At 47.5% G+C, this 22533-nt stretch overlaps 1 protein-coding gene across 1 annotated transcript in view; it reads left to right on the plus strand.

The window, feature by feature from the left end:
- Window positions 1-1671: 1671 nt before the first annotated feature.
- Window positions 1672-22533, plus strand: part of LOC118513810 (homeobox protein invected) — a 61239-nt gene continuing 40377 nt past the window's right edge. Inside the window, exon 1 of the mRNA XM_036060038.1 lies at window positions 1672-3979. Coding sequence (XP_035915931.1) covers window positions 2446-3979 — 1534 coding nt within the window. The 5' untranslated portion in view covers window positions 1672-2445. The remainder of the gene's footprint in view (window positions 3980-22533) is intronic.

Here is a 22533-nt window from a genome sequence, read left to right on the forward strand (position 1 = left end):
AAACACAGATTCATCTCCATCAGTTCCCTGAGCTATCGTCGTGACGCTGCGTTCTGCAAACTTGCGGACGATAATTTACTACGGCCACGGTTGCACGGTGGGACAGCGAAAAAAACCCTCCAGGAAAGTACGAGGGCGAGAGATAGAGACCGCGGGACGCTCGGTACAACTGAGTTGCAAAAGTTGCACACGGGACGATGGTAATCGCGGATCGCGGATGGGCATGTTTTATCATCTTCGACATCGTTTCCCATCATCGGTGCGCCTGGGCTGGCATGGAAATAGCATTGGACCGGCCGGAATGGTTCAATGGAAAATGGTGGTGACCCGCGTGAGGGGAAAAAAAACGGATGGTGAGTCAAGATCAAGATGGAAATGACGATAGAAAAGCTTACCCTTAACTAAGTGGTTGAAGGTTTAAATCGCCAGCTTTTTCTTTCTGTTGGGCCATTAAGGGGCTAGATCATTGATGCAGAGCATTGAAACAGTAAAAGATATATCAAACACAATGATTTAAATCGTACCACGCACCAAAGTTTGTAACGCACTGTAAACGCCAGTCCGATGTTCTCCCGATAGGATTCCATTTGGTTTGGATCCAGATTTTTCCTGGCAAAAGCTTTTGTGTCCCTTTGAAGCGTTCGGGCAACGAAATCGAAATCAAGTAACAGGCCAGTAATTTGAACCGGCACCATCGGACCAGCATAAATGCTTCATAATGCTTTTATGCTATATAAAACCCCTCCCGTAAAGCTTTCGGAGCTGGAAGAGCTCATTAGCTTGGGAAAGGGCTCTCCAGCGCACCATCCATAATCCCCTTCCTGTGGGGGACATTTTTATCTGAACGAGCCGGGACACAGCGCGACCGTCCTATTTACCATGCGGTGGAAGCTTAAAAGTCAACTTCAGGGAGGCCCGGGGAGCAGCACAGGGAAAAGCACACCGAAAAACGACATGATGCCTCTAATTGCGGTTCTGTTTTGGCTCTGGTGCGCTTCGGACGATCTGCAGCGCCAGCGCTTTTGTTCGGGGCAACACACCGCCCGCCAGAGCATTCAAGAACGAGAAGGAAGCAAGAACGGCCCACGAAACACATAAGCACCCGAGCTCGGAGTGAAATAAAATCGAATCGAAAATATAGCGAGCTGTATGTATTACACACATGTTTCGGTGTTTTTCTCCTACCTCTGTAGAGCTTTTATCATCGAATCGCCGCTGCATCGGTTGTGTGTGTGTGTGATGCTTGTCCACACGTCGACGGAAACGAGTGGGGATAAACGATGCCGTGTATACAGACGGCCGTGCGCATGTGTGTGCTCGATGGCGATCGTGTGCAGCATAATTCCAATTAGAATTATGCTTATGCTCCGCCTCGAAACAAAGCCACTCCTACCGACGGTTATGTTTCGCAAAGCATACAGCTTCCCGTACGGCTGTATTGGTACGAGATGAGTGCGTGATATTAATTTAATCCAACACAAGGCAAGCAATCGAAACAAAGCGTGTGCACGGTCGTTCGCTCTCTCTCTTTCTCTCGTGCACGTCTCGTGAGTGAGAGAGACCTTCAGAGCATGCGCCCGGTGTGCGAGACGGACTCTGACTCACGGCAGACGACGCCTACTACGCTTGTGTGCCCGCGCTGCTGCTGCTTGTGGTGATTTCTTATTGGAATTGCCTCTCAGTTGGCTCAAGTGTATCGCGATGGAACGACTGTTTTCGCGTTCGATTTTCGCGCTTTCCCGTGCCGGTACCGTGCGCGAGCTCTGTCCCTGCTTCACCACATCGGCCTGTTCCGCATCCTGCGCTTGAGAAGCTTTTCCCTCCTTCCTGCTCTTCTCCCTTCTCTCTCCATCTCTCTCTCCGCCGCCACCACCACCATCAATACTGAGCTGGCTAGAGGGCCGTGTGTGTTAGTTCGGTTTGTTACGCGGAAGAAAAACGACGGAAACGGTGTCGCGTGTGGGACACCGAAAAACACAAAAAGCGATTAACGGGTGCGGCGCGTTGTTCGAGCCTGGATCGGCCACTACTTAGCTAATTTTCACCTTAACGAGTGTTTGGGTTTTTACTGATTCGGAAACGCGCGTGCGACAAGATTAGCGGACATACGGCGGGTTCAGCTTGCGAAAGTGTGTGAGTGGATGTGTTTTGCGTTGTGTGGCATATGGCTCAAATATGAAGAAGTGAGTTGAAAATGAGCACAAAATAATGGAACTAGAGTTCTATTAGAAGTTAACGAAAAGATAAAAAACAGTGAATGAAACAGTGCGTGAAGTGATTGAAATAAAAATATGTAGCGTTAGTTAAGAAAGCGAAGAAGAACTTCGAGAGTAGAAAATCGAGCTATAGAAAACTGAGCAAAAAACTGAAATAGCACAAACAGCACCCGCTCTCGCCCTGTTTGTAATGCATATCCGGATCGTCGGCAGTGGGTAGTTTTGCAAAATGGCCACCATAATGTCGCATAATTTACCCCTGATACCACTGCCGCTTAAGGCGGGTGTGGCACTGGCCAAGGCCAGCCTTATGCTGCCCGGTGCCGGCCTGCTCGGACTTGCATCTGTCCCCGAGCCTCGAAAGTCGTCATCCACACCACCAGAATCGTCGAGAGTTAGCGACAGTCCGAAGCCCGCGCTGGAGGACGAAGAACTCGATCGGATGAGCTGCTGCAGTGACGATAGTGAGCTATCCGTTGGGCAGGAGGTCCCGGATGATTTGCGTGCCCCACCGACAATGCTAAGCGCACCGGATGAGCTGAGCAATGATTCGTCCCGCTACTCGAAAGATACACCCTCGGAAATGGAGTTTGCGGCACGGCTGCAACCCGCAATGTTACGTCCTAGTCCAACCCGTCTGCACGAAGAATTCCTTCGCAATTCGCAACTGTACGCCGAGGAACTGATGCGTCAACAGATGCAAATAGTGGCGGCAGCACGAGGTCTAACGATGAGCCCGGCGAAGAGTACGTTGGGCGGACTTCAATCCGATCGCAGTCCAACGCCGGGAGAACCAAGGATGGGTTTCCGGCCGGCTGGTGGAACTCGTGGTGATTTCTACCGCCAAGATGCATCCTCCCCGGGAGAAGGTGCGGGAGGTGCGGGCGGAAACTTCCGGGGAATCCATTCCCATCTGAGTGCGATATCGCAGATTACGCAGAATCTTAACAGTGACCTTTCGAAGCTAACCTCACCGACGGCGTTCCGTACGTCACGGGAAAGCTCACAGTCACCACCATCGGCGAACCCCAATATGCACGGTCTTCATCAGCTGCATCAGCAGCAGCAGCAGCAGCAACACCAGCAGCATCTTCACCAGCAACACCAACAGCATCAGCTAGCACTGGCCGCCCTGAACAACAACATCGCGGTAGCACTGAACGACCAAAGCCTTAAGTTTAGCATCGACAATATCCTGAAGGCGGACTTTGGCCGTCGCATTACCGATCCACTGTTGATGAAGCGCACGCCCAAAGGTGGCCACCATCAGCATGTGCCATCGGCATCGGGGAGCCGAAAGTCCGCCAGCAAAAACCCGTCGGCAATCGATCTCAGCGGTGGGCTCGGTGGGTCTGAGCAAACGTCCTCCTCGTCGACACTAGCGCCCCTGTTGGGCGGTACTGCAACTGGGGCCGGTAGCATAGCGAGCGCACTGTCTACGGTGAAACAGTTCTGTACGGCGGTTAGTACGACCACGACCAGCAGTAGTCGGGCCAGTTCGGGGTCGGTTAGCTCGGTCGGGTCGGTTGGTAGTGAGGATGTGAGTCCGATCTCGCCCCTGTCGTCGACGGGATCGCTCAAGGGAGCGGAATCCGGAGCTGGTGGAAGTTCCTCGAGTGCGACGAACGCTGGTGGGAGTGGTGCTAATGGTGGTAGTGCGGGGTCCAGTTCCGGGTCGGGCAGCTCCGGATCCGGCTCCGGTGGACCGATGGTGTGGCCTGCCTGGGTGTACTGCACACGGTACAGCGATCGACCTAGTTCAGGTTAGTGTTTTCGTATTGTTTGTTGGGACTGCACATATTAAGTTTTGAAAATAAGCAAGAGCTTGTCCAATTGATGCAATAAGAATTGCTAATTCTCTCGGAAGAAACAAACGTGATAATGATGGGCTCGACGGAAACATGTTCCACACGGCGGCTAGAAGGGACAAGATGAGAAGACATTCCTTCCCTCTTTTAGGGGGCTTTCTGTACGAGGCCCAAGGAATGCACCAGCATTTCTCAGAATCACTTGCAACCGTACTCGAGACAAACGGTCGCACGGGGAATTTCGGGGACAATTTTAATTCTCTTCTTCAAGACGTTGGGTCGTCAGCTGAGGCCCGGCGAGCTCGCGATGCTCCCGAGAGTACTATTGACATTCGAGGTAATGGTAGATGAAAATGTGATTGAAATGAATTGTCCGCACCAAATTGGATTGGTTTTGTTTCGAGGAGTAGAGTGGCGAATAAGGCGAAAATCGTGCGAAGAAACACCAGTTGAATGCATAAGCGATGCATCATAAGAAATTGAGCAGTAGCACGTGTACCACACAAGAGAGCCTATAAAACGAGGTCAACAATATGAAAAATTTACATCAAAACAAGAAAAGAGCGATTACTAAAGGCTCAGAAATAATTAAACAACACAACTAAAGGAAAAAAACAACAATTATCTGTTGCACTGGTGTTATTGCAAATTAGCAACAACCCCCCCGCCGCGAGATTACTTCTTCGGTGATATATTATACATAAAGCAAGCTGTGTTGCCTTTCTTCAACAGGTCAGCGTTGGAGGTTAAAAACGGTTAATCGGCGTTTGTGAAACAAAGCAAATGATTTTGCATTATTTATCAACCGACAGTGAGGCCTTTTGATCGGGCTCGCAACGAATCACTTCCGTCTCGTTGAACGGTGCGCTGTTTTCCTGGGGCTTTTCTTTTCTGCTTGCTGCAACCAGTGCCGACGGACATTATTTCACGCACCTTGGGAATGCCTTTTGTTCCGGAACCGGTGGCAGATGATCACAGGACCCGGTGGCCGACAGATGGAGTGCTGTTGCCTTGTTTTGCTCTTCTTTGATTGCAAGAAAATGCGTTCCTTATTAATGGGTTATCACAACACCAGACCAGGCTTCTCTTGGCTGCCGTGTGCTTTATAGTGTTATAGCAAAAACTTGGACCAAAAATGACCACACAACACGCTCATGCAGACATATTTGCGTTTGATCGTCCGATCGAAGGCGGATTTTTTTTTTCTCCCCTCCGAGTCGGTAGGTGGGAAAAACGGGGAGTTCCTAGACTACAAACTAGGCAAAACAAATTAAACAACGCACGTGTTCGGGGGGGGGGGGGGGGGCAGCCTACCAACGGACAATTAAGAAAGTACGCATGATGGTACAAACGGTGTTACTTCTTTGTTGCTATTTCCAACCATTGCAGGCAACAAAGCGATGGGGAAATGGAAAATCGCGGCGAATCAAAGCGCCGGTGCGTTCTCATAAGACAGAAGCCAACGAGGATCCAACAGAAGTCGTGGATTGATGGCGTGCGAATGTTACACTGGGCTCAGAGCTTTCCCCCTAGCTCGCTGCAAGAGGTCACGATTTATTTTTCCTTTTGAGCGTGCAATATGATAATAACTGTTGAGGGAAATATTTGATGGGGGGGAGAAAAAATAATAATGTAAATATCGTTATTATTGTCAATTTTGCTTCTTGTTTGTAGTACGTTTAGTAGGGTCTGTGGAGGCATGTTGGAGAGAGAGGCTGCAAGGCTCAACTTCCATTTGACCTGCTATGCGACCATTGAAGTTGTAAGAGACGTCATCTTCTTAAAGTTTTCCGTAATGCCTCAATCTTAAGTAAACTCAAGAGCCTTCACAAGGCTAATACTTCTTTGAATATATCAAATAAATGTTAAGACATGTGAGATATTTATTAGAGCTATTTAAATACAGTATGAAGCCTGCTAAAGTCTGAGATCCTTCTGAGCCCCCGGATAAAAATCAACCAACAACAATTATTTGAGTAAAGTGTGAGCAGGACCTACAGACCCCTTTTTTCTAGAATATGCTCCCGGTTGGAAAATTAAATGTTTTATTTATGCACTGTGTAACCCTCCCTTTAGTTTGGGACGGCTTACGACGAGGCCATAAGGAGCGTAAAGAGAAAAATATTGCTCGCGCCTTTTCCTCCATTGGCTTCTAAGTGCCAGGTTCGTCCGCTATTGACGCGCCCGGTCAAAAGAGGTAATAATTTTCTCCCGCAAGGCCCATACCTGCGCCGTTGTTGGGCAGTTGGTTAAAATGGCGTTTAAGGAGTAAAACGCTTAACGAGCGTTCGGGAGATCAAATTCAAATTGTAATAGAGGGAGTCGGTATAAGAGTTGGCTCTTGTACGAATTGAAATGAAGTATTTCGTCTAGCAGAGACCGCAATATAATTAGTTCAGGAAAAGAGTACCATAACGATATTGGTCTATTATTCCAACATCTTCACAGAGCATTCAGTGCATTTGTATAAGTCTTCTCAAATCCCCAGATATTCATACAGCCAAGTCAAAGACTGCATAACACAGCCATTAAAACATTACGAGGAACGAGTCTTCTGCACGAGGCCCGGCGATCTCGCGATGCTCCCGAGAGTACTATTGACATTCGGGGTAATGGTAGATGAAAATGTGATTGAAATGAATTGTCCGCACCAAATTGGATTGGTTTTGTTTCGAGGAGTAGAGTGGCGAATAAGGCGAAAATCGTGCGAAGAAACACCAGTTGAATGCATAAGCGATGCATCATAAGAAATTGAGCAGTAGCACGTGTACCACACAAGAGAGCCTATAAAACGAGGTCAACAATATGAAAAATTTACACCAAAACAAGAAAAGAGCGCTTACTAAAGGCTCAGAAATAATTAAACAACAAAACTAAAGGAAAAAAACAACAATTATCTGTTGCACTGGTGTTATTGCAAATTAGCAACAACCCCCCCGCCGCGAGGTTACTTCTTCGGTGATATATTATACATAAAGCAAGCTGTGTTGCCTTTCTTCAACAGGTCAGCGTTGGAGGTTAAAAACGGTTAATCGGCGTTTGTGAAACAAAGCAAATGATTTTGCATTATTTATCAACCGACAGTGAGGCCTTTTGATCGCAACGAATCACTTCCGTCTCGTCGAGCGGTGCGCTGTTTTCCTGGGGCTTTTCTTTTCTGTTTGCTGCAACCAGTGCCGACGGACATTATTTCACGCACCTTGGGAATGCCTTTTGTTCCGGAACCGGTGGCAGATGATCACAGGACCCGGTGGCCGACAGATGGAGTGCTGTTGCCTTGTTTTTCTCTTCTTTGATTGCAAGAAAATGCGTTCCTTATTAATGGGTTATCACAACCACAGACCAGGCTTCTCTTGGCTGCCGTGTGCTTTATAGTGTTATAGCAAAAACTTGGACCAAAAATGACCACACAACACGCTCCTGCAGACATATTTGCGTTTGATCGTCCGATCGAAGTCGGGTTTTTCTGCCCTTCGAGTCGGTAGGTGGGAAAAACGGGGAGTTCCTAGACTACAAACTAGGCAAAACAAATTAAACAACGCACGTGTTCGGGGGGCCAGCCTACCAACGGGCAATTAAGAAAGTGCGCATGATGGTATAAACGGTGTTACTTCTTTGTTGCTATTTCCAACAATTGCAGGCAACAAAGCGATGGGGAAATGGAAAATCGCGGCGAATCAAAGCGCTGGTGCGTTCTCATAAGACAGAAGCCAACGAGGATCCAACAGTAGTCGTGGATTGATGGTGTGCGAATGTTACACTGCGCTCGAAGCTTTCCCCCTAGCTCGCTGCAAGAGGTCACGATTTATTTTTCCTTTTGAACGTGCAATATGATGATAACTGTTGAGGGAAATATTTGATGGGGGAGAGGAAAAATAATAATGTAAATATCGTTATTATTGTCAATTTTGCTTCTTGTTTGTAGTACGTTTAGTAGGGTCTGTGGAGATATGTTGGAGAGAGAGGCTGCAAGGCTCAACTTCCATTTGACCTGCTATGCGACCATTGAAGTTATAAGAGACGTCATCTTCTTTAAGTTTTCCGTAATGCCTCAATCTTAAGTAAACTCAAGAGACTTCACAAGGCTAATACTTCTTTGAATATATCACATAAATGTCTAGATATGTGAGATATTTATTAGAGCTTATTTAAATACAGTATGAAGCCTGCTAAAGTCTGAGATCCTTCTGAGCCCCCGGATAAAAATCAACCAACAACAATTATTTAAGTAAAGTGTGAGAAGGACCTACAGACCCCTTTTTTCTAGAATATGCTCCCGGTTGGAAAATTAAATGTTTTATTTATGCACTGTGTAACCCTCCCTTTAGTTTGGGACGGCTTACGATGAGGCCATAAGGAGCGTAAAGAGAAAAATATTGCTCGCGCCTTTGCCTCCATTGGCTTCTAAGTGCCAGGTTCGTCCGCTATTGACGCGCCCGGTCAAAAGAGGTAATAATTTTCTCCCTCAAGACCCATGCCTGCACCGTTGTTGGGCAGTTGGTTAAAATGGCGTTTAAGGAATAAAACGCTTAACGAGAGTTCGGGAGATCAAATTCAAATTATAATAGAAAGGAGTCGGTAGAAGAGTTGGCTCTTGTACGAATTGAAATGAAGTATTTCGTCTAACAGAGACCGCAATATAATTAGTCTAGGAAAAGTGTACCCTAGCAATATTGGTATATTGTAGTGTCAGGGAAGAAGAAGAAGTATAAGTCTTCTCAAATCCCCAGATATTTATACAGCCAAGTCAAAGACTGCATAACACAGCCATTAAAACATTACGAGGAACGAGTGTTCTGCACGCTGCATTCGTGCATCGAGGTGCAATACTTGAGGTGTGTTTTCGTGTTGAAAAAAAAACAGTAAATAGAGAGAGAGAGAGAGAGAGAGAGAGAGAGAGAGAGAGACTCCACAGCAAAGGAAAAGTCGTACCGTTTTCGCTTTGTTGTTCGCATCCAAAAGGCGCACATGAACCTTATACAGCGAGAGAGACCCAGGAGACCTCGGCCGCTCGAAAGGCTCGAAACTAGCAAAGAAAAGTGTGCGAATGGAAAACCGACACGGTGTTGCCTCGTTCCACGCCCTTCCCACAGTTGCCACTGCCAAAACCCAAAGGGACTCGACGATTAGACGGCAGCTGACTTCATTTGTGTGTTGGAGCTCGGTGCTTTGCGTCTGTTTGCGTGTGTGTGTTTCGAACACGTTCCGGAGAGGACATTGCGTGCCGGTCCGCTGCACAACAACCCCCGTTTGTCGGTGTCGGAAAACGTGGTCGTTGCGTTTTCTGTTTGCTGGTACCCCTTCGCCCTTCTTCCCCCCCCCCCTTCTCCTCTGTGGAGGACCTGAACAACAACAGCCAGGAGCTCATGTTTACCAGGTAGTAGTGGTAGGAAGGTAGCGCGCGCCTGTGTATTTGTCTCTGTTCTCTGTCTTGTATGCAATTTTGCACTGCACCGCCTCAAGCACACGGGACGGCGTTTTGCGGTTTTCCGTTGTCCGACTTTTCCGCGCCGGCTCGAATGGCTCAATCCGAGCAATGGAGCTCTTCCCTACGACGCACATCAGACACACACACACACACACGGCTGCATTGATTGGCAAATGGATGCCGATTGGAAATTTCATTAGGCTTGAAAATAAATCATTCATGTGTCACTTTTCCGGTGTTTGTGTTGTGGTGGAGCGCCCGGAAGAGAAGGGAGAGAGAGGGCCGCTCCCACTCCCGTTTCTCGTGTTTCCGTTTTAATTGTCGTTTATTGGTCCATTTGGACGCAGTGCGAGCGCGCGCGCGTGTGTGTTTTGCAGATAATTCGCTCGGAAGAGTTGAGTCCGATGAATCGGTTTCGGTTACGGGTCCGTAGGCGATACTGGCCCCGAGGGCGGTAGGTTTGGTAGCAATTTGCATTTCTATGGTAGTACATAAACGTCAATCAGAAGTCAGATACGGGAAAGCGAGCGAGCGAGGGAGTGGTGGTGATTGCTATCCATTTTGGGTTTTGATGGACGGTTTCAGGATTCAGGAAGGATCGTGCCGATTGCGTTCGGTTAATTAGGGGCCTAATGTATCGTGATCGATCGGTGGTTAGTACCGGGCTTGAAGGGCAGTTGCTAAATGACACTTTGAAGCTTAATCTTGCAATGAGATTGAAATGGTCGATCGACGTCAAGCAAGAATTGGAATTTAATTTCGTCGTGGAGATCTTGCTGATGAAAGCAATATTTGTTAATTTAATAGCATTTCAAGATCGTTGATGTATAAGAATCTAGACTGATTGGCTCTTTTAATCGAGTTCCAACGCTAGAGGCTCTTGGTTGGTTAAATAGTCGAAGCGGTAACGAGCGGCATTAGTGACACGCTTTTGAGCTTGTGGAGCCCCGGGGTTCGAATCTTGATTAGACCTCGAGTCCTCATGCCTCCTAATATACGGAGAATTAGATTTTCGGACTCTCTTACATATCACACTTTGTGCAGACCTCCTTGAAATTTAACTCCTAATTAGGTGTTTGTAACTACCCCAATAAAACTCAATAGCCGGCACACAGTCCTCATACTAATCTATTTATGACTAATGATTGCTCCACACCATCTTTTCCTCCAATTCCGTGTGCCCAAAGCGATTTACTAATTTTCATTTGTGCAAGAATTATTAGACCAAATTACCAATTCCAGCGATGCCCCATGCAAGTAGAAATCAAGTCATCCGCCCGCACACACACGCTATACTACCACCACGGAGCAGTGCCACGGCGGAATGTTGCTTTGAACCGTGCCGCGAACCGTGTGCGCACACACACACACACTGGCATCCAGGGCGAGAGAGCGATTGGAAACGGCCAAGTACCGTATCAATTACAATATCAATTACATAAAACCTAATCACATTCAGGCCCGCGTCGTCGTCGTCGGTGATGTCGTCGTTTGTCGCCGTTTTGGTGTGTCGTTTGAGCGTAATTTACCGCCAATCGATCGATCGTTCGAGCCCAGCGACGTCGGGATGCCAGGTGGAAATGCCATGCCAAAGTTGAGAGCCGTTCGGTCGTCGATTTTCTGATCAAAAGCCACCGAAGCCGCCAGAGTCTGCTACCAGCGTTACGCGTGTGGCTGTGTGCTTTTGTGCCGCTCATGCCATGAAAGGGACGGCAGACCGGCGTTTTCCAACGATCCAGTCCGTCCTTGCGTGCAGTATCGCTCGAGTTCTTGGCGATTAGATGCAATCCTCTCGCTAAAGGTGCAATAAAATGTGCAGCAGCGCTATTTCGGAATCTCCAATCTCGAACTGATGCATTCCGGCGTGAAGGAAAAGTGATGTGAGCTTTGTTCGGTTGTCCTCTAACCAAGATCAGATGTCCCAACCCTTCGCGAACCGAAAGATGTCAGTGGCCTCCAAGAAAGAATTGTGTAAATAGTCAGGTTCTTTTAACCTGGTGGACTTGTAGGAATCTCCAGGAGAGAAGGTGGGTCACCGCCGAAGCACAACAGCAGGGAGTCCTGCTTAAGCAACCGCTTGCAAGTCAAAGCAGGAGGTTAATTCAATCATCAAGACGCGACGCTAGTTTACAGTAAGAAGAGAAGAACTGCAGAAGCAGCCAAGACGGGAAGATTATCTTTGCTTCCCGGTGAGTGGTAGTTTGAATGTGCAGAAGCCACAAAACAACTCCCGCCATTGGAGGTTGGGGGTTTTTTTTTTGTTGGCCCAAGTCCAGATGTTAGGAAGTGCCTCGCGAAGACCGACCCACAGTATCCAATGGCGTGAACGTTGCGTGAAGCTCACGATAAGGGAGTTGAACGGTGGCTGGCGCTCTGGTATTAATTCTCTTCCTCGGTCAGGGTGCAGCAGTGAAACGCAATTGTTGCATTATGTCGGTCGATCACTATCGTGCCTTGGGTCTGGGTTTGATTGTTGGACCCTTGCTGAGGTGAACCAGGCAGACAGGTGAACCAACTGAAGCGATTGAGCACGTTCCGGGCGTTAAAACGTTGATTTGTTGGTTTGTGATCTTGCTGGCCGATAGCTTTTTGGTCGGGGAACGTGTAGAATCGGTGAGCTATTTTATTCCAGTTTCATTTAACTACATGATTTTGGGCATCGGATCGTTAGTATATAAATCTATTCCTTATGAGGGAGATAACACTAAAGCAGCATTTACGCTGAAATGCTTTATGGACTATAACTTAAAGCTCTTTAAGCTATCTCCCACTTCTAATTGGTGCTAGAAATTCAAACAAAAGCCTCCAAATCGTGGTCAGATAAGAGATTTACGCGTGCGCTAGTTTGTATAAAATTAGCTCACTTTATAGGCTCTCGCACAGTAAGCCTCGGTACGCCCTAATAGTTCGGTCCCGCCGTAAATCATCTATCCTTGGCGAAATAATAAACCGTTCCTTCCTCATCATCAGCACACTAACGACCGCGTTAAAGTTTCGCGATAGAGCCCGAATATTAATGTCCAGCGAACCTTCCGAGCGACGTATGATAAACCGTTCCACCAGCAAAACCTGGAATGAATTCATTTAGCACTAGCTCACCGTCGGAGCGTCGGTGTGCATTAAATTACGATTTTTCATCTCCGTGTCGTTTGATACTGACGCGAGGTGGCTAATCTTATCGCACCTGTTCCCTTGAGTTATGATTTTTCCTTACCTTCTTATTCTGGTGTATGTGTGTTTGTGAGTTTTTTTTTGCGTTATCGACTTATCTCAACTTTATGCGCGCCTTTGTGTGACAGCAAAAAAGGGCTAGCAGGGACATGCGCCGGGTCCCTCTCTTCGTCGTAATTAATTGGTTGATGAATTAATTAGACTGGAGCAAGAGCATAATCTACCCGGGCTGGGTAAGCGGGTAGGAAGGAGGAGGGTCAGTGGCGTCACCGAAGTGCATCCTGCTTCTGGCAGCAAAAGCGCACACATTAAGATTAATTATCGATCAATCTTGCCATCGCGAGTAACTGTGATTGGAGTCCTCAATTAAATCGTCATGTACCCACTTGTGAAGTGCACTTCTCCACACTAATAATATGTGCACTGTGGGCTTCTGGCGGCTTCTTGAAGGTGTTAGGACAGAGAGAGAGAGAGGGAGTACAAAAAGAATGGCCCCAATGTGAATCAATCAAGAAACGCTAATAGATTGTTTAGGTCCGTCGCGAGTCGGCTGATCGGTGGAGACACGGAGCATCATAAACGATCCTCCTCATGCCCATATATTGGCCGATCGAAACGACAGAGGCGATTAATTATGATTAATTTATGACAGAATTAGGCAGAAAGGAAGTAGTATAACAATAATAAAAAAAAGCTGGGAATTAGCTCCGTGTCGTAAACCGCGGTCTCTGTTTGGTGTTTTTTTTGGGCGAATTCGGAGTTAAGTTTGGTAGAAGTTCGTCGTCTACCTTGAATAGCTGGACGTTCTCTTGTTCGTTGTGCTCTTCAAAAGATCCAGAAGGTGCCGAAGTGTGAAGGGTTTCTTTTTATGACACCTTGGAATGTTTACGACCTCAGCCGCACTGTGGTCCCTTTTTTTCCCTCTCGATCGTGCAGTATCGTTTTGTTTTCCCGTGCACCCCGATCGTGTGAGCAAAAATAAGAGACAAAACAAAGGCAAAACAGAAAACTGGTGCAAAAAAAGGAAACACGGCAGGAGAAAGAATCGAAAGAGAGCAGCAAAACCAGAACGACAAAACATATCGCTCTGACCACCCACCGGGTGACCACCCAAGGAAGCAGGGATATGGATGACGCCGCCGTCAGCATAATTTCGGGCATCCGTTTTTTTTTTTTTTATTTCGGGAGACCTGGGAAACGCGCACGCACGCTCACTCCTAATCGCTTCGTTTATCATAATCCACCGATCACAAATGGGTCTTCTGGCGGGTTTTTGTTGCTGCCTTCTGGAGGCAGAGGAGGCAGCCTTCCCAGCGATGGGCAGGACAATATTAGCCAGCGGAAGAGAAGAAGATAGATTGGGAAAATACCGTAACATCCAGCGGCCAGCGGGAGGCTGCCCAAGGGGATGCTGGCTTTTTATGTGTGTGTGTGTTGGGAGTTAGTTCTCGCCTTCTTGGCTGGGAAGGCGATCGCTTTGCAATCTTATTTGCGGAGTTGGTGAGGTGAAATGTTTGTGGAATTACTAAAATACTGTGGAGGATGAGTATTCTTGATTGAAATGCTTACGCTAGGAATCTCGTTTTATGGTTGTTTCGGAGTATTTTAAGGACAGTACAGAACCTGAATTAACCTTTGGAGGTTATCAAGAAACTGTTGGAATATAACTCGAAGAACTAGATCTTGTTCTTTGATGTTAAACGATGGAAATGTTGAGATGATCTTGGCTGGTTGGAATTCTTTACCCAAAGTTTGACACGATTTTTTGGAGACGATCTCTCTTTCTCTCTTCTTGTCCTAATCACCTCTAAGGTCATGTTTGCCATTTTTTACTTTATAGACTAAATGATACCACGTAGTTTGAGAGTCAAGTCAGTTGTCACTAAGGAGCGATGGTCAGGATGGGATTTGAACCTCAGCCCTGTCATGTCGCGACCATCCATTGGAGGCGATCGTGAAGCTTCAAGGAAGGATCAATTAGAGGTTTCAAATACTTGCATGCTTCAACTACAAACACCAATTAGATCTGTGTGATGATTATTTTAATTTGTTATGGAATAAATGTGCTATTCTATGCACGTATCAATCGCTCAAGTGCAAATGAGGTTTTATGCATCAGCTTCTCTTCTAACCCCTCTTCGCATTCCGTATCTTTGAAGTAACGTTCAAGCGCGCGTATAAATTATGTCATAAAGATACACATAATTCGGCCAAAGACGACTTAACTGACCTCTCCGAAATCGCACTCAAGCCCTGGTCCCGAATCGAAACACACACACACACATTGATTGAGAGTCGAGCGCTCAAAAACCGGGCCCGACTTGTGGTCACAGTTTGGGATTCTTTCTTTCTGCTCGAGCCCACAGGTTATCAACAGGCAGAGGCAGACCCACTTCGTCCTATTGCGTCGGTCTCTGTTCGCCCACCCACCCGGATGAACACTTTAAATTTGTCACTTTTTTGTTGTAGTGTGCCTTTTTTGATGGGCACGCTACGTGACAGTTTTGGGCTTTGCTAAGTGAGACATAAAGCAACGCTTTTGGGACTTTGGGAGGAACAAGAACAAGAGCCTGTGCCAGCGAAGAAAACGTGATAGAAGAATCTGTGGTGCGTAAGAAATGTGGTTACGAGAAGCTTTGATGTGAATGAAATTGAAAGTAGAAGAAGAGGAGAATGGACGCACGGATAAAAGCAAACATGAAACACATAAAACATGAAACAAAACAAGTAATAAAGGAAATGTTGTTAAAGAAAGAGAACATTTGAAATGCATGAAGTGTTTGTTGTGAGAAAATTAAACACAACTTAACGATAAATAAATAAGCAAAAGTGAAATAAAAACTAATAAATTGAATGAATAATTCATCGGTCGTAAGTCGTAGCGAGCCGTGTTTGTGTAGCAAATTTCCCGCCCCACGGTACGATATTATCTGCTCAGGTCCGTTACACTCCGCAAATGATTCATTTGTCAATTACCGAATGCAAAGTACGCACTCCTCTCCCCCTCTTTGCGACGCAAACCCCTTTGACGAGGGCCCCGAAAAAAAAGTTGGACACGGACTGGGGGCCCTAGAGAAATAACAACAAAAAACAGAAACGTCTCAAAGCATTGGCGGATGAAGCAGCGGGTCAGCAGGAATGTGTATGGAACTGCATTTTAAGTGCAGTTTCTGGTCCCGAAAACAACAAACTGTGCGCGTAGCAATAAGAACCGAGCGACGAAGAAGATATCTTTAAAATGCTCCAACTGGCACGGGAGGGACCACAGGGACCTTAGAGGCTTCGCCGCGCGGTAACGACCTTACGGATATGTGTCGTTTGGATGACTGCTTGTGTGTGTGTGTGTGAGAGTCGGTCGGTCGGCGGATATTACGAGGCACAGGAAGCAACCAAAAGGGCAACATAAGTGAGTCAACGAACGGAGCTCGGACCGGGACCACCCAGGTCGTGCGCGCACTTGGCAATTGCTTCCATGTTGCAGTTTGTGCAGTTTTCCTGCGAAAGGGACGCTAATTTGCGTTTGTGGCTGGAGAGCGGTATTTTTGGTGTTTGCTCCCTCAACTTTACGAGTTGCTTCACGGTAGTTCGGGGAATTGCTGTTTGGGGTGTTTTAATTTGCGCTATTTTCCGCATAATCCGTTGTCTTTGCTGGAGGGCGGCTTCGAGGAAGTGACATTTGTGTCCCTTAAAAGGTGCTGGAAGAGCTACAATAAGGACCTCCTACATCGAGAATTACGATTGAAAGTAATTGGGCGATTGCTACATTATGAAACGATGGAGCCTTGACACCTGGAAACTAGGGTAAGTCCTTCTAGCAGTCGAGCACTTCTTGGTGACAACTTCAATTACGATCAAGGAAGCAAATTCTAAACCTCTGAGGAGTTTTAGAATTCGAAGAATTCAGCCTGCTAATAGGATTTCTAAAATGTTTCGATTAACCGCTCATATATAAAGCACGATCGATCGGTGGGACATTGAAATGTCACTCAGTGACATTCGATTCGCAAAAAGACAATTAAAACAATGAGCTTGTGTGATCTTTCCGATCCTCTACCTAACCCGATGATCAGCGGCAGGGTTTTACGTAAGTCAATTAAAACCCATCGCAGTCGCGTCATCCGCACGGAGTTTGGATGACCTCCGCGGTTGATTTGAGGTAACACGGTAGCAGCAAAACAGAACGTTATAATTTCATCATTACCGGTGCTAATGGCCGTCATGCACCGGCCCTCGCTCGACCACCGATAGAGCCCGACCCGCTGGTCTCGTTACTCGCATTTTTCCACGGACCCGCCAGGAAGGACGGGGTGCAGGTACCAAACAGCCAAGCGTAGATCACTCGTGATCGGGTGTGTGTGTGTGTGTGCAGCGTACCGTGAAAAGCGCACGAGTTTGTGCAAAATGCCACGACGTGTTGATGCGACGATGATTAATTCACGTTTTCTAATCCATAAATCATCGGCCAGAAGCAGCTGGTCCGGCACCAGGGAACCCGTTTCCCCATCGCAGACAAAAAAAAACGCCCCGCGTGTGGAAAATGGCATGGAAAATGCGGGAAAATTGCAGTGCATTGGGGACAGTAGTGGTGATAGAGCGAGACAAAAAAAAAGCTAACCCCACCGCGACTGCACATCCGGTGTCGGCAGGGTTGTGCGTGCGTAAGTAGCGTCGTCGTGAGCGAGCAGCGATCGCAGTGCTGCTCCTGATGATGATGATGCTGATAATGATGATGATGGTGGAATAATTTAATAATTGCAACCGTCTGTAATTAAGTGCCGCCTCCGGGATTGGACGGGATTGAATTGCTCAATCGTAGCTGCGAAAAAACCGACCACGCTCGCTTACCTAGGCCTGCCCGGCTGCATCCATCCGTTCGGTCTGTCTTGGTCTGTCTGTCGGACTTTTCTCACCTCTTTTCCATCTGCGCGATTGATGCGAATCCGGTTCCCGTTCGCACAGCCGGGTCGTGGACCACTTTTTTCGGGACACACACACACACACAGCACACGCATAAGCCAATCGGCCAATCGGTTTCGGACGCGACACAGGCGAGAGAAACCCTGCACACGCTCGCTCGGGTTTAAATCCGGTGTTGTTCGCGAGGGCCGCGATTACCAATTCTAATACAGGTGAGATCACCTGCGGTGCTGCGGTGACAGGTCCCGCGTGTGTGCCGTGAGCCAGCCCGCGCGCTCGCGGATGTTTTAATTGAAAATCGACGTCTAGCAAACGAATGCCGATGATTAATCTATTGCCTCCGGGGGTTTGTGCGGGTTTGATCGATCGTGCTGGTGCTGCTCCTGCGCAACGTGTTGGTTGACATTTTCGTGGTGGCTACCGTGTGTTGGTGCGCGATCGTGGGTAAAATATGCGAAATGACACTGCACATAGCGAAGCGGGGAGATTCCTGCGCTGAGGGACACAGAATCGTTCTACATGATTCATCGCCTGAGATCTGTTGGTGTTGATTGGAGCTAATTATCGGTTCTATGAATTATATCGTCTAACCAGGGGGTAACAACCTAATGGCGGGCCTAGGCGAAGGTAAAGATCTTTGATGATTAGCTGCAGAGTTGAAGGGACAGTGATTTAGCTGATAGGATTATCGAGCTGTCATCAGTTTGTGACATATTTTCCTCGTCCTTTATTATATTTGAGCATATAAAGTTAACGACTGTTTTGGGGTTTGAACTGGGATACTAAAAGAATTGATTTATCTCCTAGGGATTTCAACCTAGACTCGGGGTGTTTTGACCGACTCCTCTGTTTGATATCTAGACCAACTTACAAGAAATTAGCGGATATTCGATGTTGTAGGATTTTATAGAGTTAGAAGATTGATCCATGAGAGATTCGCATCCCACAACTTCCGGCAGGTCAGAGCTAATACAGAATCACTAGACCATTGCAATGAGTAAAATCACAATAAATTATTGCAGCCGCAAGTGCACAGCGAAGCCTCATGAGTGATGAGGAGCATCATTTATAAACATTTCTTCAACTTTCACGGACGAAAGCGCACACACACACAGAACTCCACATCCTGACAACGCTAATTAACATATGAATCAAATGTTGATCCCTCTGACGTACGAGTTTAATGGGTTGCTTCATAAAAACTGACGTGAAGCTTGGTGCCGTATCGGAGTATGTGGCAGCGACATGTCCGGAGCAAGAAAAACAAAAACACAAAACGATGCAAAAGTGTTGCACCGGGGCCAAACTCAACTCCACTCTCTGCACTGCGAATGCGAACCTTGCAACTTGTGCAGTTACAGTGCACAACCCATCGCGCATTGCATTGGCTGGTCGCTGGTGCAGTTTCTCTACGGTCGTTCTTCGTTCGCTTTCGGGGGACTCGTGGAACTCTTCGTGGGTGGTCTTGCAGTTCGAGCGTAGCGTCGTTTTTCTTCTGCCACCCTCTATCCGATGTGCCACCCAACGGCATCGGAAGGAAGGAAGGAAGGAAGCTTTCGCGAGGGCAACGAATGTGCTAACGATGCCCCCAATGTCAGATGGGGAGGGGTTCCTCTCTCGCTCCGCCAGTCGGCTTCCACCATACCAGTCAAATTCATTTCAGTCATATTTGGACACGAATTGTCATAATACGTTTCAGGGCACACACACACACACACACACACACACGATGGAGCCGTCTCGCTCCCAAAGAACAGCAACGGCAGGGACCTCACTCACGCATGCAATTCGACACAACCAACCGGTGCGTTTTGCATTCTGACGGACCACTGTCCGATCATAACTATGCTGTTTTTCATGACTAATGCTACAGCCGTTCGTTTAGTGCCCCCACGTTCTCGTCACTCACACGGTCTCACCCATTATCAATGCCGGGCTCAATATCGTGTCGAATCGAACGTTGTGCAGTTTTGCTCGCCCGGTCATTTTCTGCTTCACTCTCGAAAATTGGAGAATTAATTTATTGCCGAGTTTTATGCTCGACCGTATCATGTTTTAAGTGATTTCTCCGTTGACTCGCCCCGCCGCCCCTTATTCTCTGTCGATGTTATCGTTCCGAGCTGTCATGCTTGTTAGTTCCCTTGGTGGGTGGGTTGGTTGTCGTTGGTCCTGTTGCTTGTGATTTTTGGTTCGGTAAAATGGTTTTGAAGTGCTTTACTTAAAATATTTATTTAAATTAATGTACTTGGAATAAAGAAGAAGTTGCGGAGTTTGTAAAGCAAGTTCCTTCACTCGAAGACCTCCAACAAATCAAGCTGCTGTTGTGAATGCTTAACCACGGTGCAAATAACAATAGCACAAGGTCTCCCACTCCGTCGGCCTTCCCTCGATCGACAACTCTTTTTTGTTCCTTCTGCTCAACCACTTCTCAGCTGACAGGCACAGGGCACACAACAGTACACCGGCTGAGAGAGAGGGAGAGAGAGAGAGAGAGAGAGAGAGAGAGAGAAAAAAAGTATAATCTTCTTTAGATTGAAATGTCAAAATATTGTTTTTTATGAGTCACCGCCACCGCCGTTTCTCTATTCCGTTTTGACTTTGGTGGCCGACCACAGAAGGCCGGCCGGCCTGTTGGTGTCGGTGTCTTGCCAGCACCGAGGGGTCTTGACGGTGGGTTTCGTCCCTTGCGCTTTCCAACACGCACACACGGGTTACACCGGGAAGGCTTTCGGTGTTTGAGTTGATCTCTTTTTTGTCGGAGTGCTCTCAGAGAACTATTCTAAAGTCATGCTTTTGCGTGTAGCTTTTCTATTCATTCAAAAGTGCCAAACATGTTTTATAGGCCAAACGTGTCCATAGGTAACCTGAACCCACTGAGCCGGTGGAAGAGCCACGCACGGAGTTGAACCACTCGTTTTCGGTAGTTTCGATTTGGTGTGAAATACAATCGAAAACGGAAAACAGACATAAACCATTTAGGAAATGATTTATCCAGATTAAGAACGCAACCCCATCCGAGCTGGGCGAAGTCGGCGCGGGGAGAAGGGAAGTTGCGCAACACGAAAGGACACATTTGTGTGATCGGAAGGGTGCGGGGGGAGGCCGGTGGTCGGAACAAGATACGGACGTTACTGCGGGCATAAAACGAATGAGAACGGACATAAGAACGAGATAAAGACGCACATCAACCGAGGACACCCAGCAAGTTCGCGTTGGGTGATCCGAATATGGGCCTTTGACTTTGGTTTTGCCGTCTTTGGTTCGGTGCGGGTCCCTGTCCCGGTGTGTGTATCAGGCTGTGCCGTCCAAACCGTCGTGTCGTGTTTGTAGTCCGAGGGAAGGAAGAGCCATCTGTGGCTCGATTGCGATCGCGACGCCCGGACGGAGGTCGTCGCTGGACATCGGGGAAGAAGTAAGCGAGCTATCATTGACTGACCAGGAACGGGCCCGGTCCATTGAGGTTCGGTAAAACGAAATGTTTGTCACACGACAATGTAAGCAACCGGCACCTCCGAGGGCGCGCGCCCGTGCGTGTATGTCCCACCGTCTTCATCCGCACGGCACTCTCGGAGGAGGCGGTTAGATGATTAAGATGTTACGAACGGTTTTAGATGATCTTCCGGGATAGATAAATAAAAGAGTGTCTCCACGGGGAAGCCTGAAGATGATCGGTGAGAAACGATCCGGTCGGAGGGCGCTAGGTGAAGTGATCGCGGCACGCATTAAGACTTTATGCAAGAAAGAGCGAGAGAACGAGGGAGAGTCAAGGAATTTTGAGGTCTTGAAGAGACATCAGAATTGATGAACTTCAAGAAATTGAATTGATGGGAGTTTTTGGGGTGTTTGGGTTTGATATTAGGAATTACTGGACCTTCCTCCCAAGCTTCTTGGTAATCATTTCCGAGTTACTCACCTTCAATAAAGGTGCAATAAAGTACCTCATAGTGAACTACGATTGTCTCCCAATCCCTATCCACAACTATAACCGTTCCATGTGCGTTCCACCGTTGGACTACCGACAGCGAGGAACTGTCACGCATAAAAATTGCTTAATAATCCGCACTGCCCTGTTGCCTTCCTAGCCGTTCCTTTTCGGAGCACCCGATTAGCCAATCACTCCAGGGGCAACAGCACGCGGCCGGATTCGCTACCGCGGGCAGAAGGGTCGCCAATTTCCCCCTTCTGCTAGTAGTAAGGGAGACAGACAGCTGAACAAAATAAAGCTGAATAATTTATCGACCTCAATTGGTTCGACTGTGTGTGTGTGTGTGTGTGAGAGCGGGGTGTTGTGTTTGGGTTAAACAAAAGTCCCTGAGTCCTCGCACCGTTCGTGGCGAGTTATTTTTATCCCTGACCCAACATTATTGGAGGCTAACAATTTGCCTTTAATTTATTGGAAAGTGACACATGATTGGGAAAACGAACCAAAACTATTTTTCCAAAATTGTAATAAAACATTAACTTTCGCTACAATTTGTGCAAAAGCTGGTAAACTTTAAGCACGCTTCTCGTGCTGCCAAATGCCAAACAATCAGCTGGTGGTTTCTGCGGTTAACAACTTTCATTCTAAATTTAATTAAACCGCACACGGCCTGCGCCATCCAGCACCGTGTTCCGTGACGAAATGCTTTCCTTCTGGGGCCGTCCGATTGCTGGCTGTTAATAAGCGGGCCTACCGGCTGACCGGAGACGTCGTTTCACGGTTTCGATGGCAAGATTTATGCGTTTTTAACAAGACTCAAGGGTGTTGAGAGGAAGTCGAATGCCGACAAATGTGCTGCTACTACTACCACTAGTACTGCTGGTGATGGTGCAGCTGCACACGATTGCCGATTCGTTCAACGGCCCCCGAGCCCAACTCAACGGGGGTGAGTAATGGATTTATGCGACTGTGGTCACCGTCGGTGGCAAGCGAATCATTAACATTTCACCATCGATTGACTTGTTGCGAGTCGGGAATGCCGGTCGGGAGCCGGTCAATGTTTTATGTGCC

Source organism: Anopheles stephensi, chromosome 3 (assembly GCF_013141755.1).
Source record: "Anopheles stephensi strain Indian chromosome 3, UCI_ANSTEP_V1.0, whole genome shotgun sequence".
Taxonomy (NCBI): domain Eukaryota; kingdom Metazoa; phylum Arthropoda; class Insecta; order Diptera; family Culicidae; genus Anopheles; species Anopheles stephensi.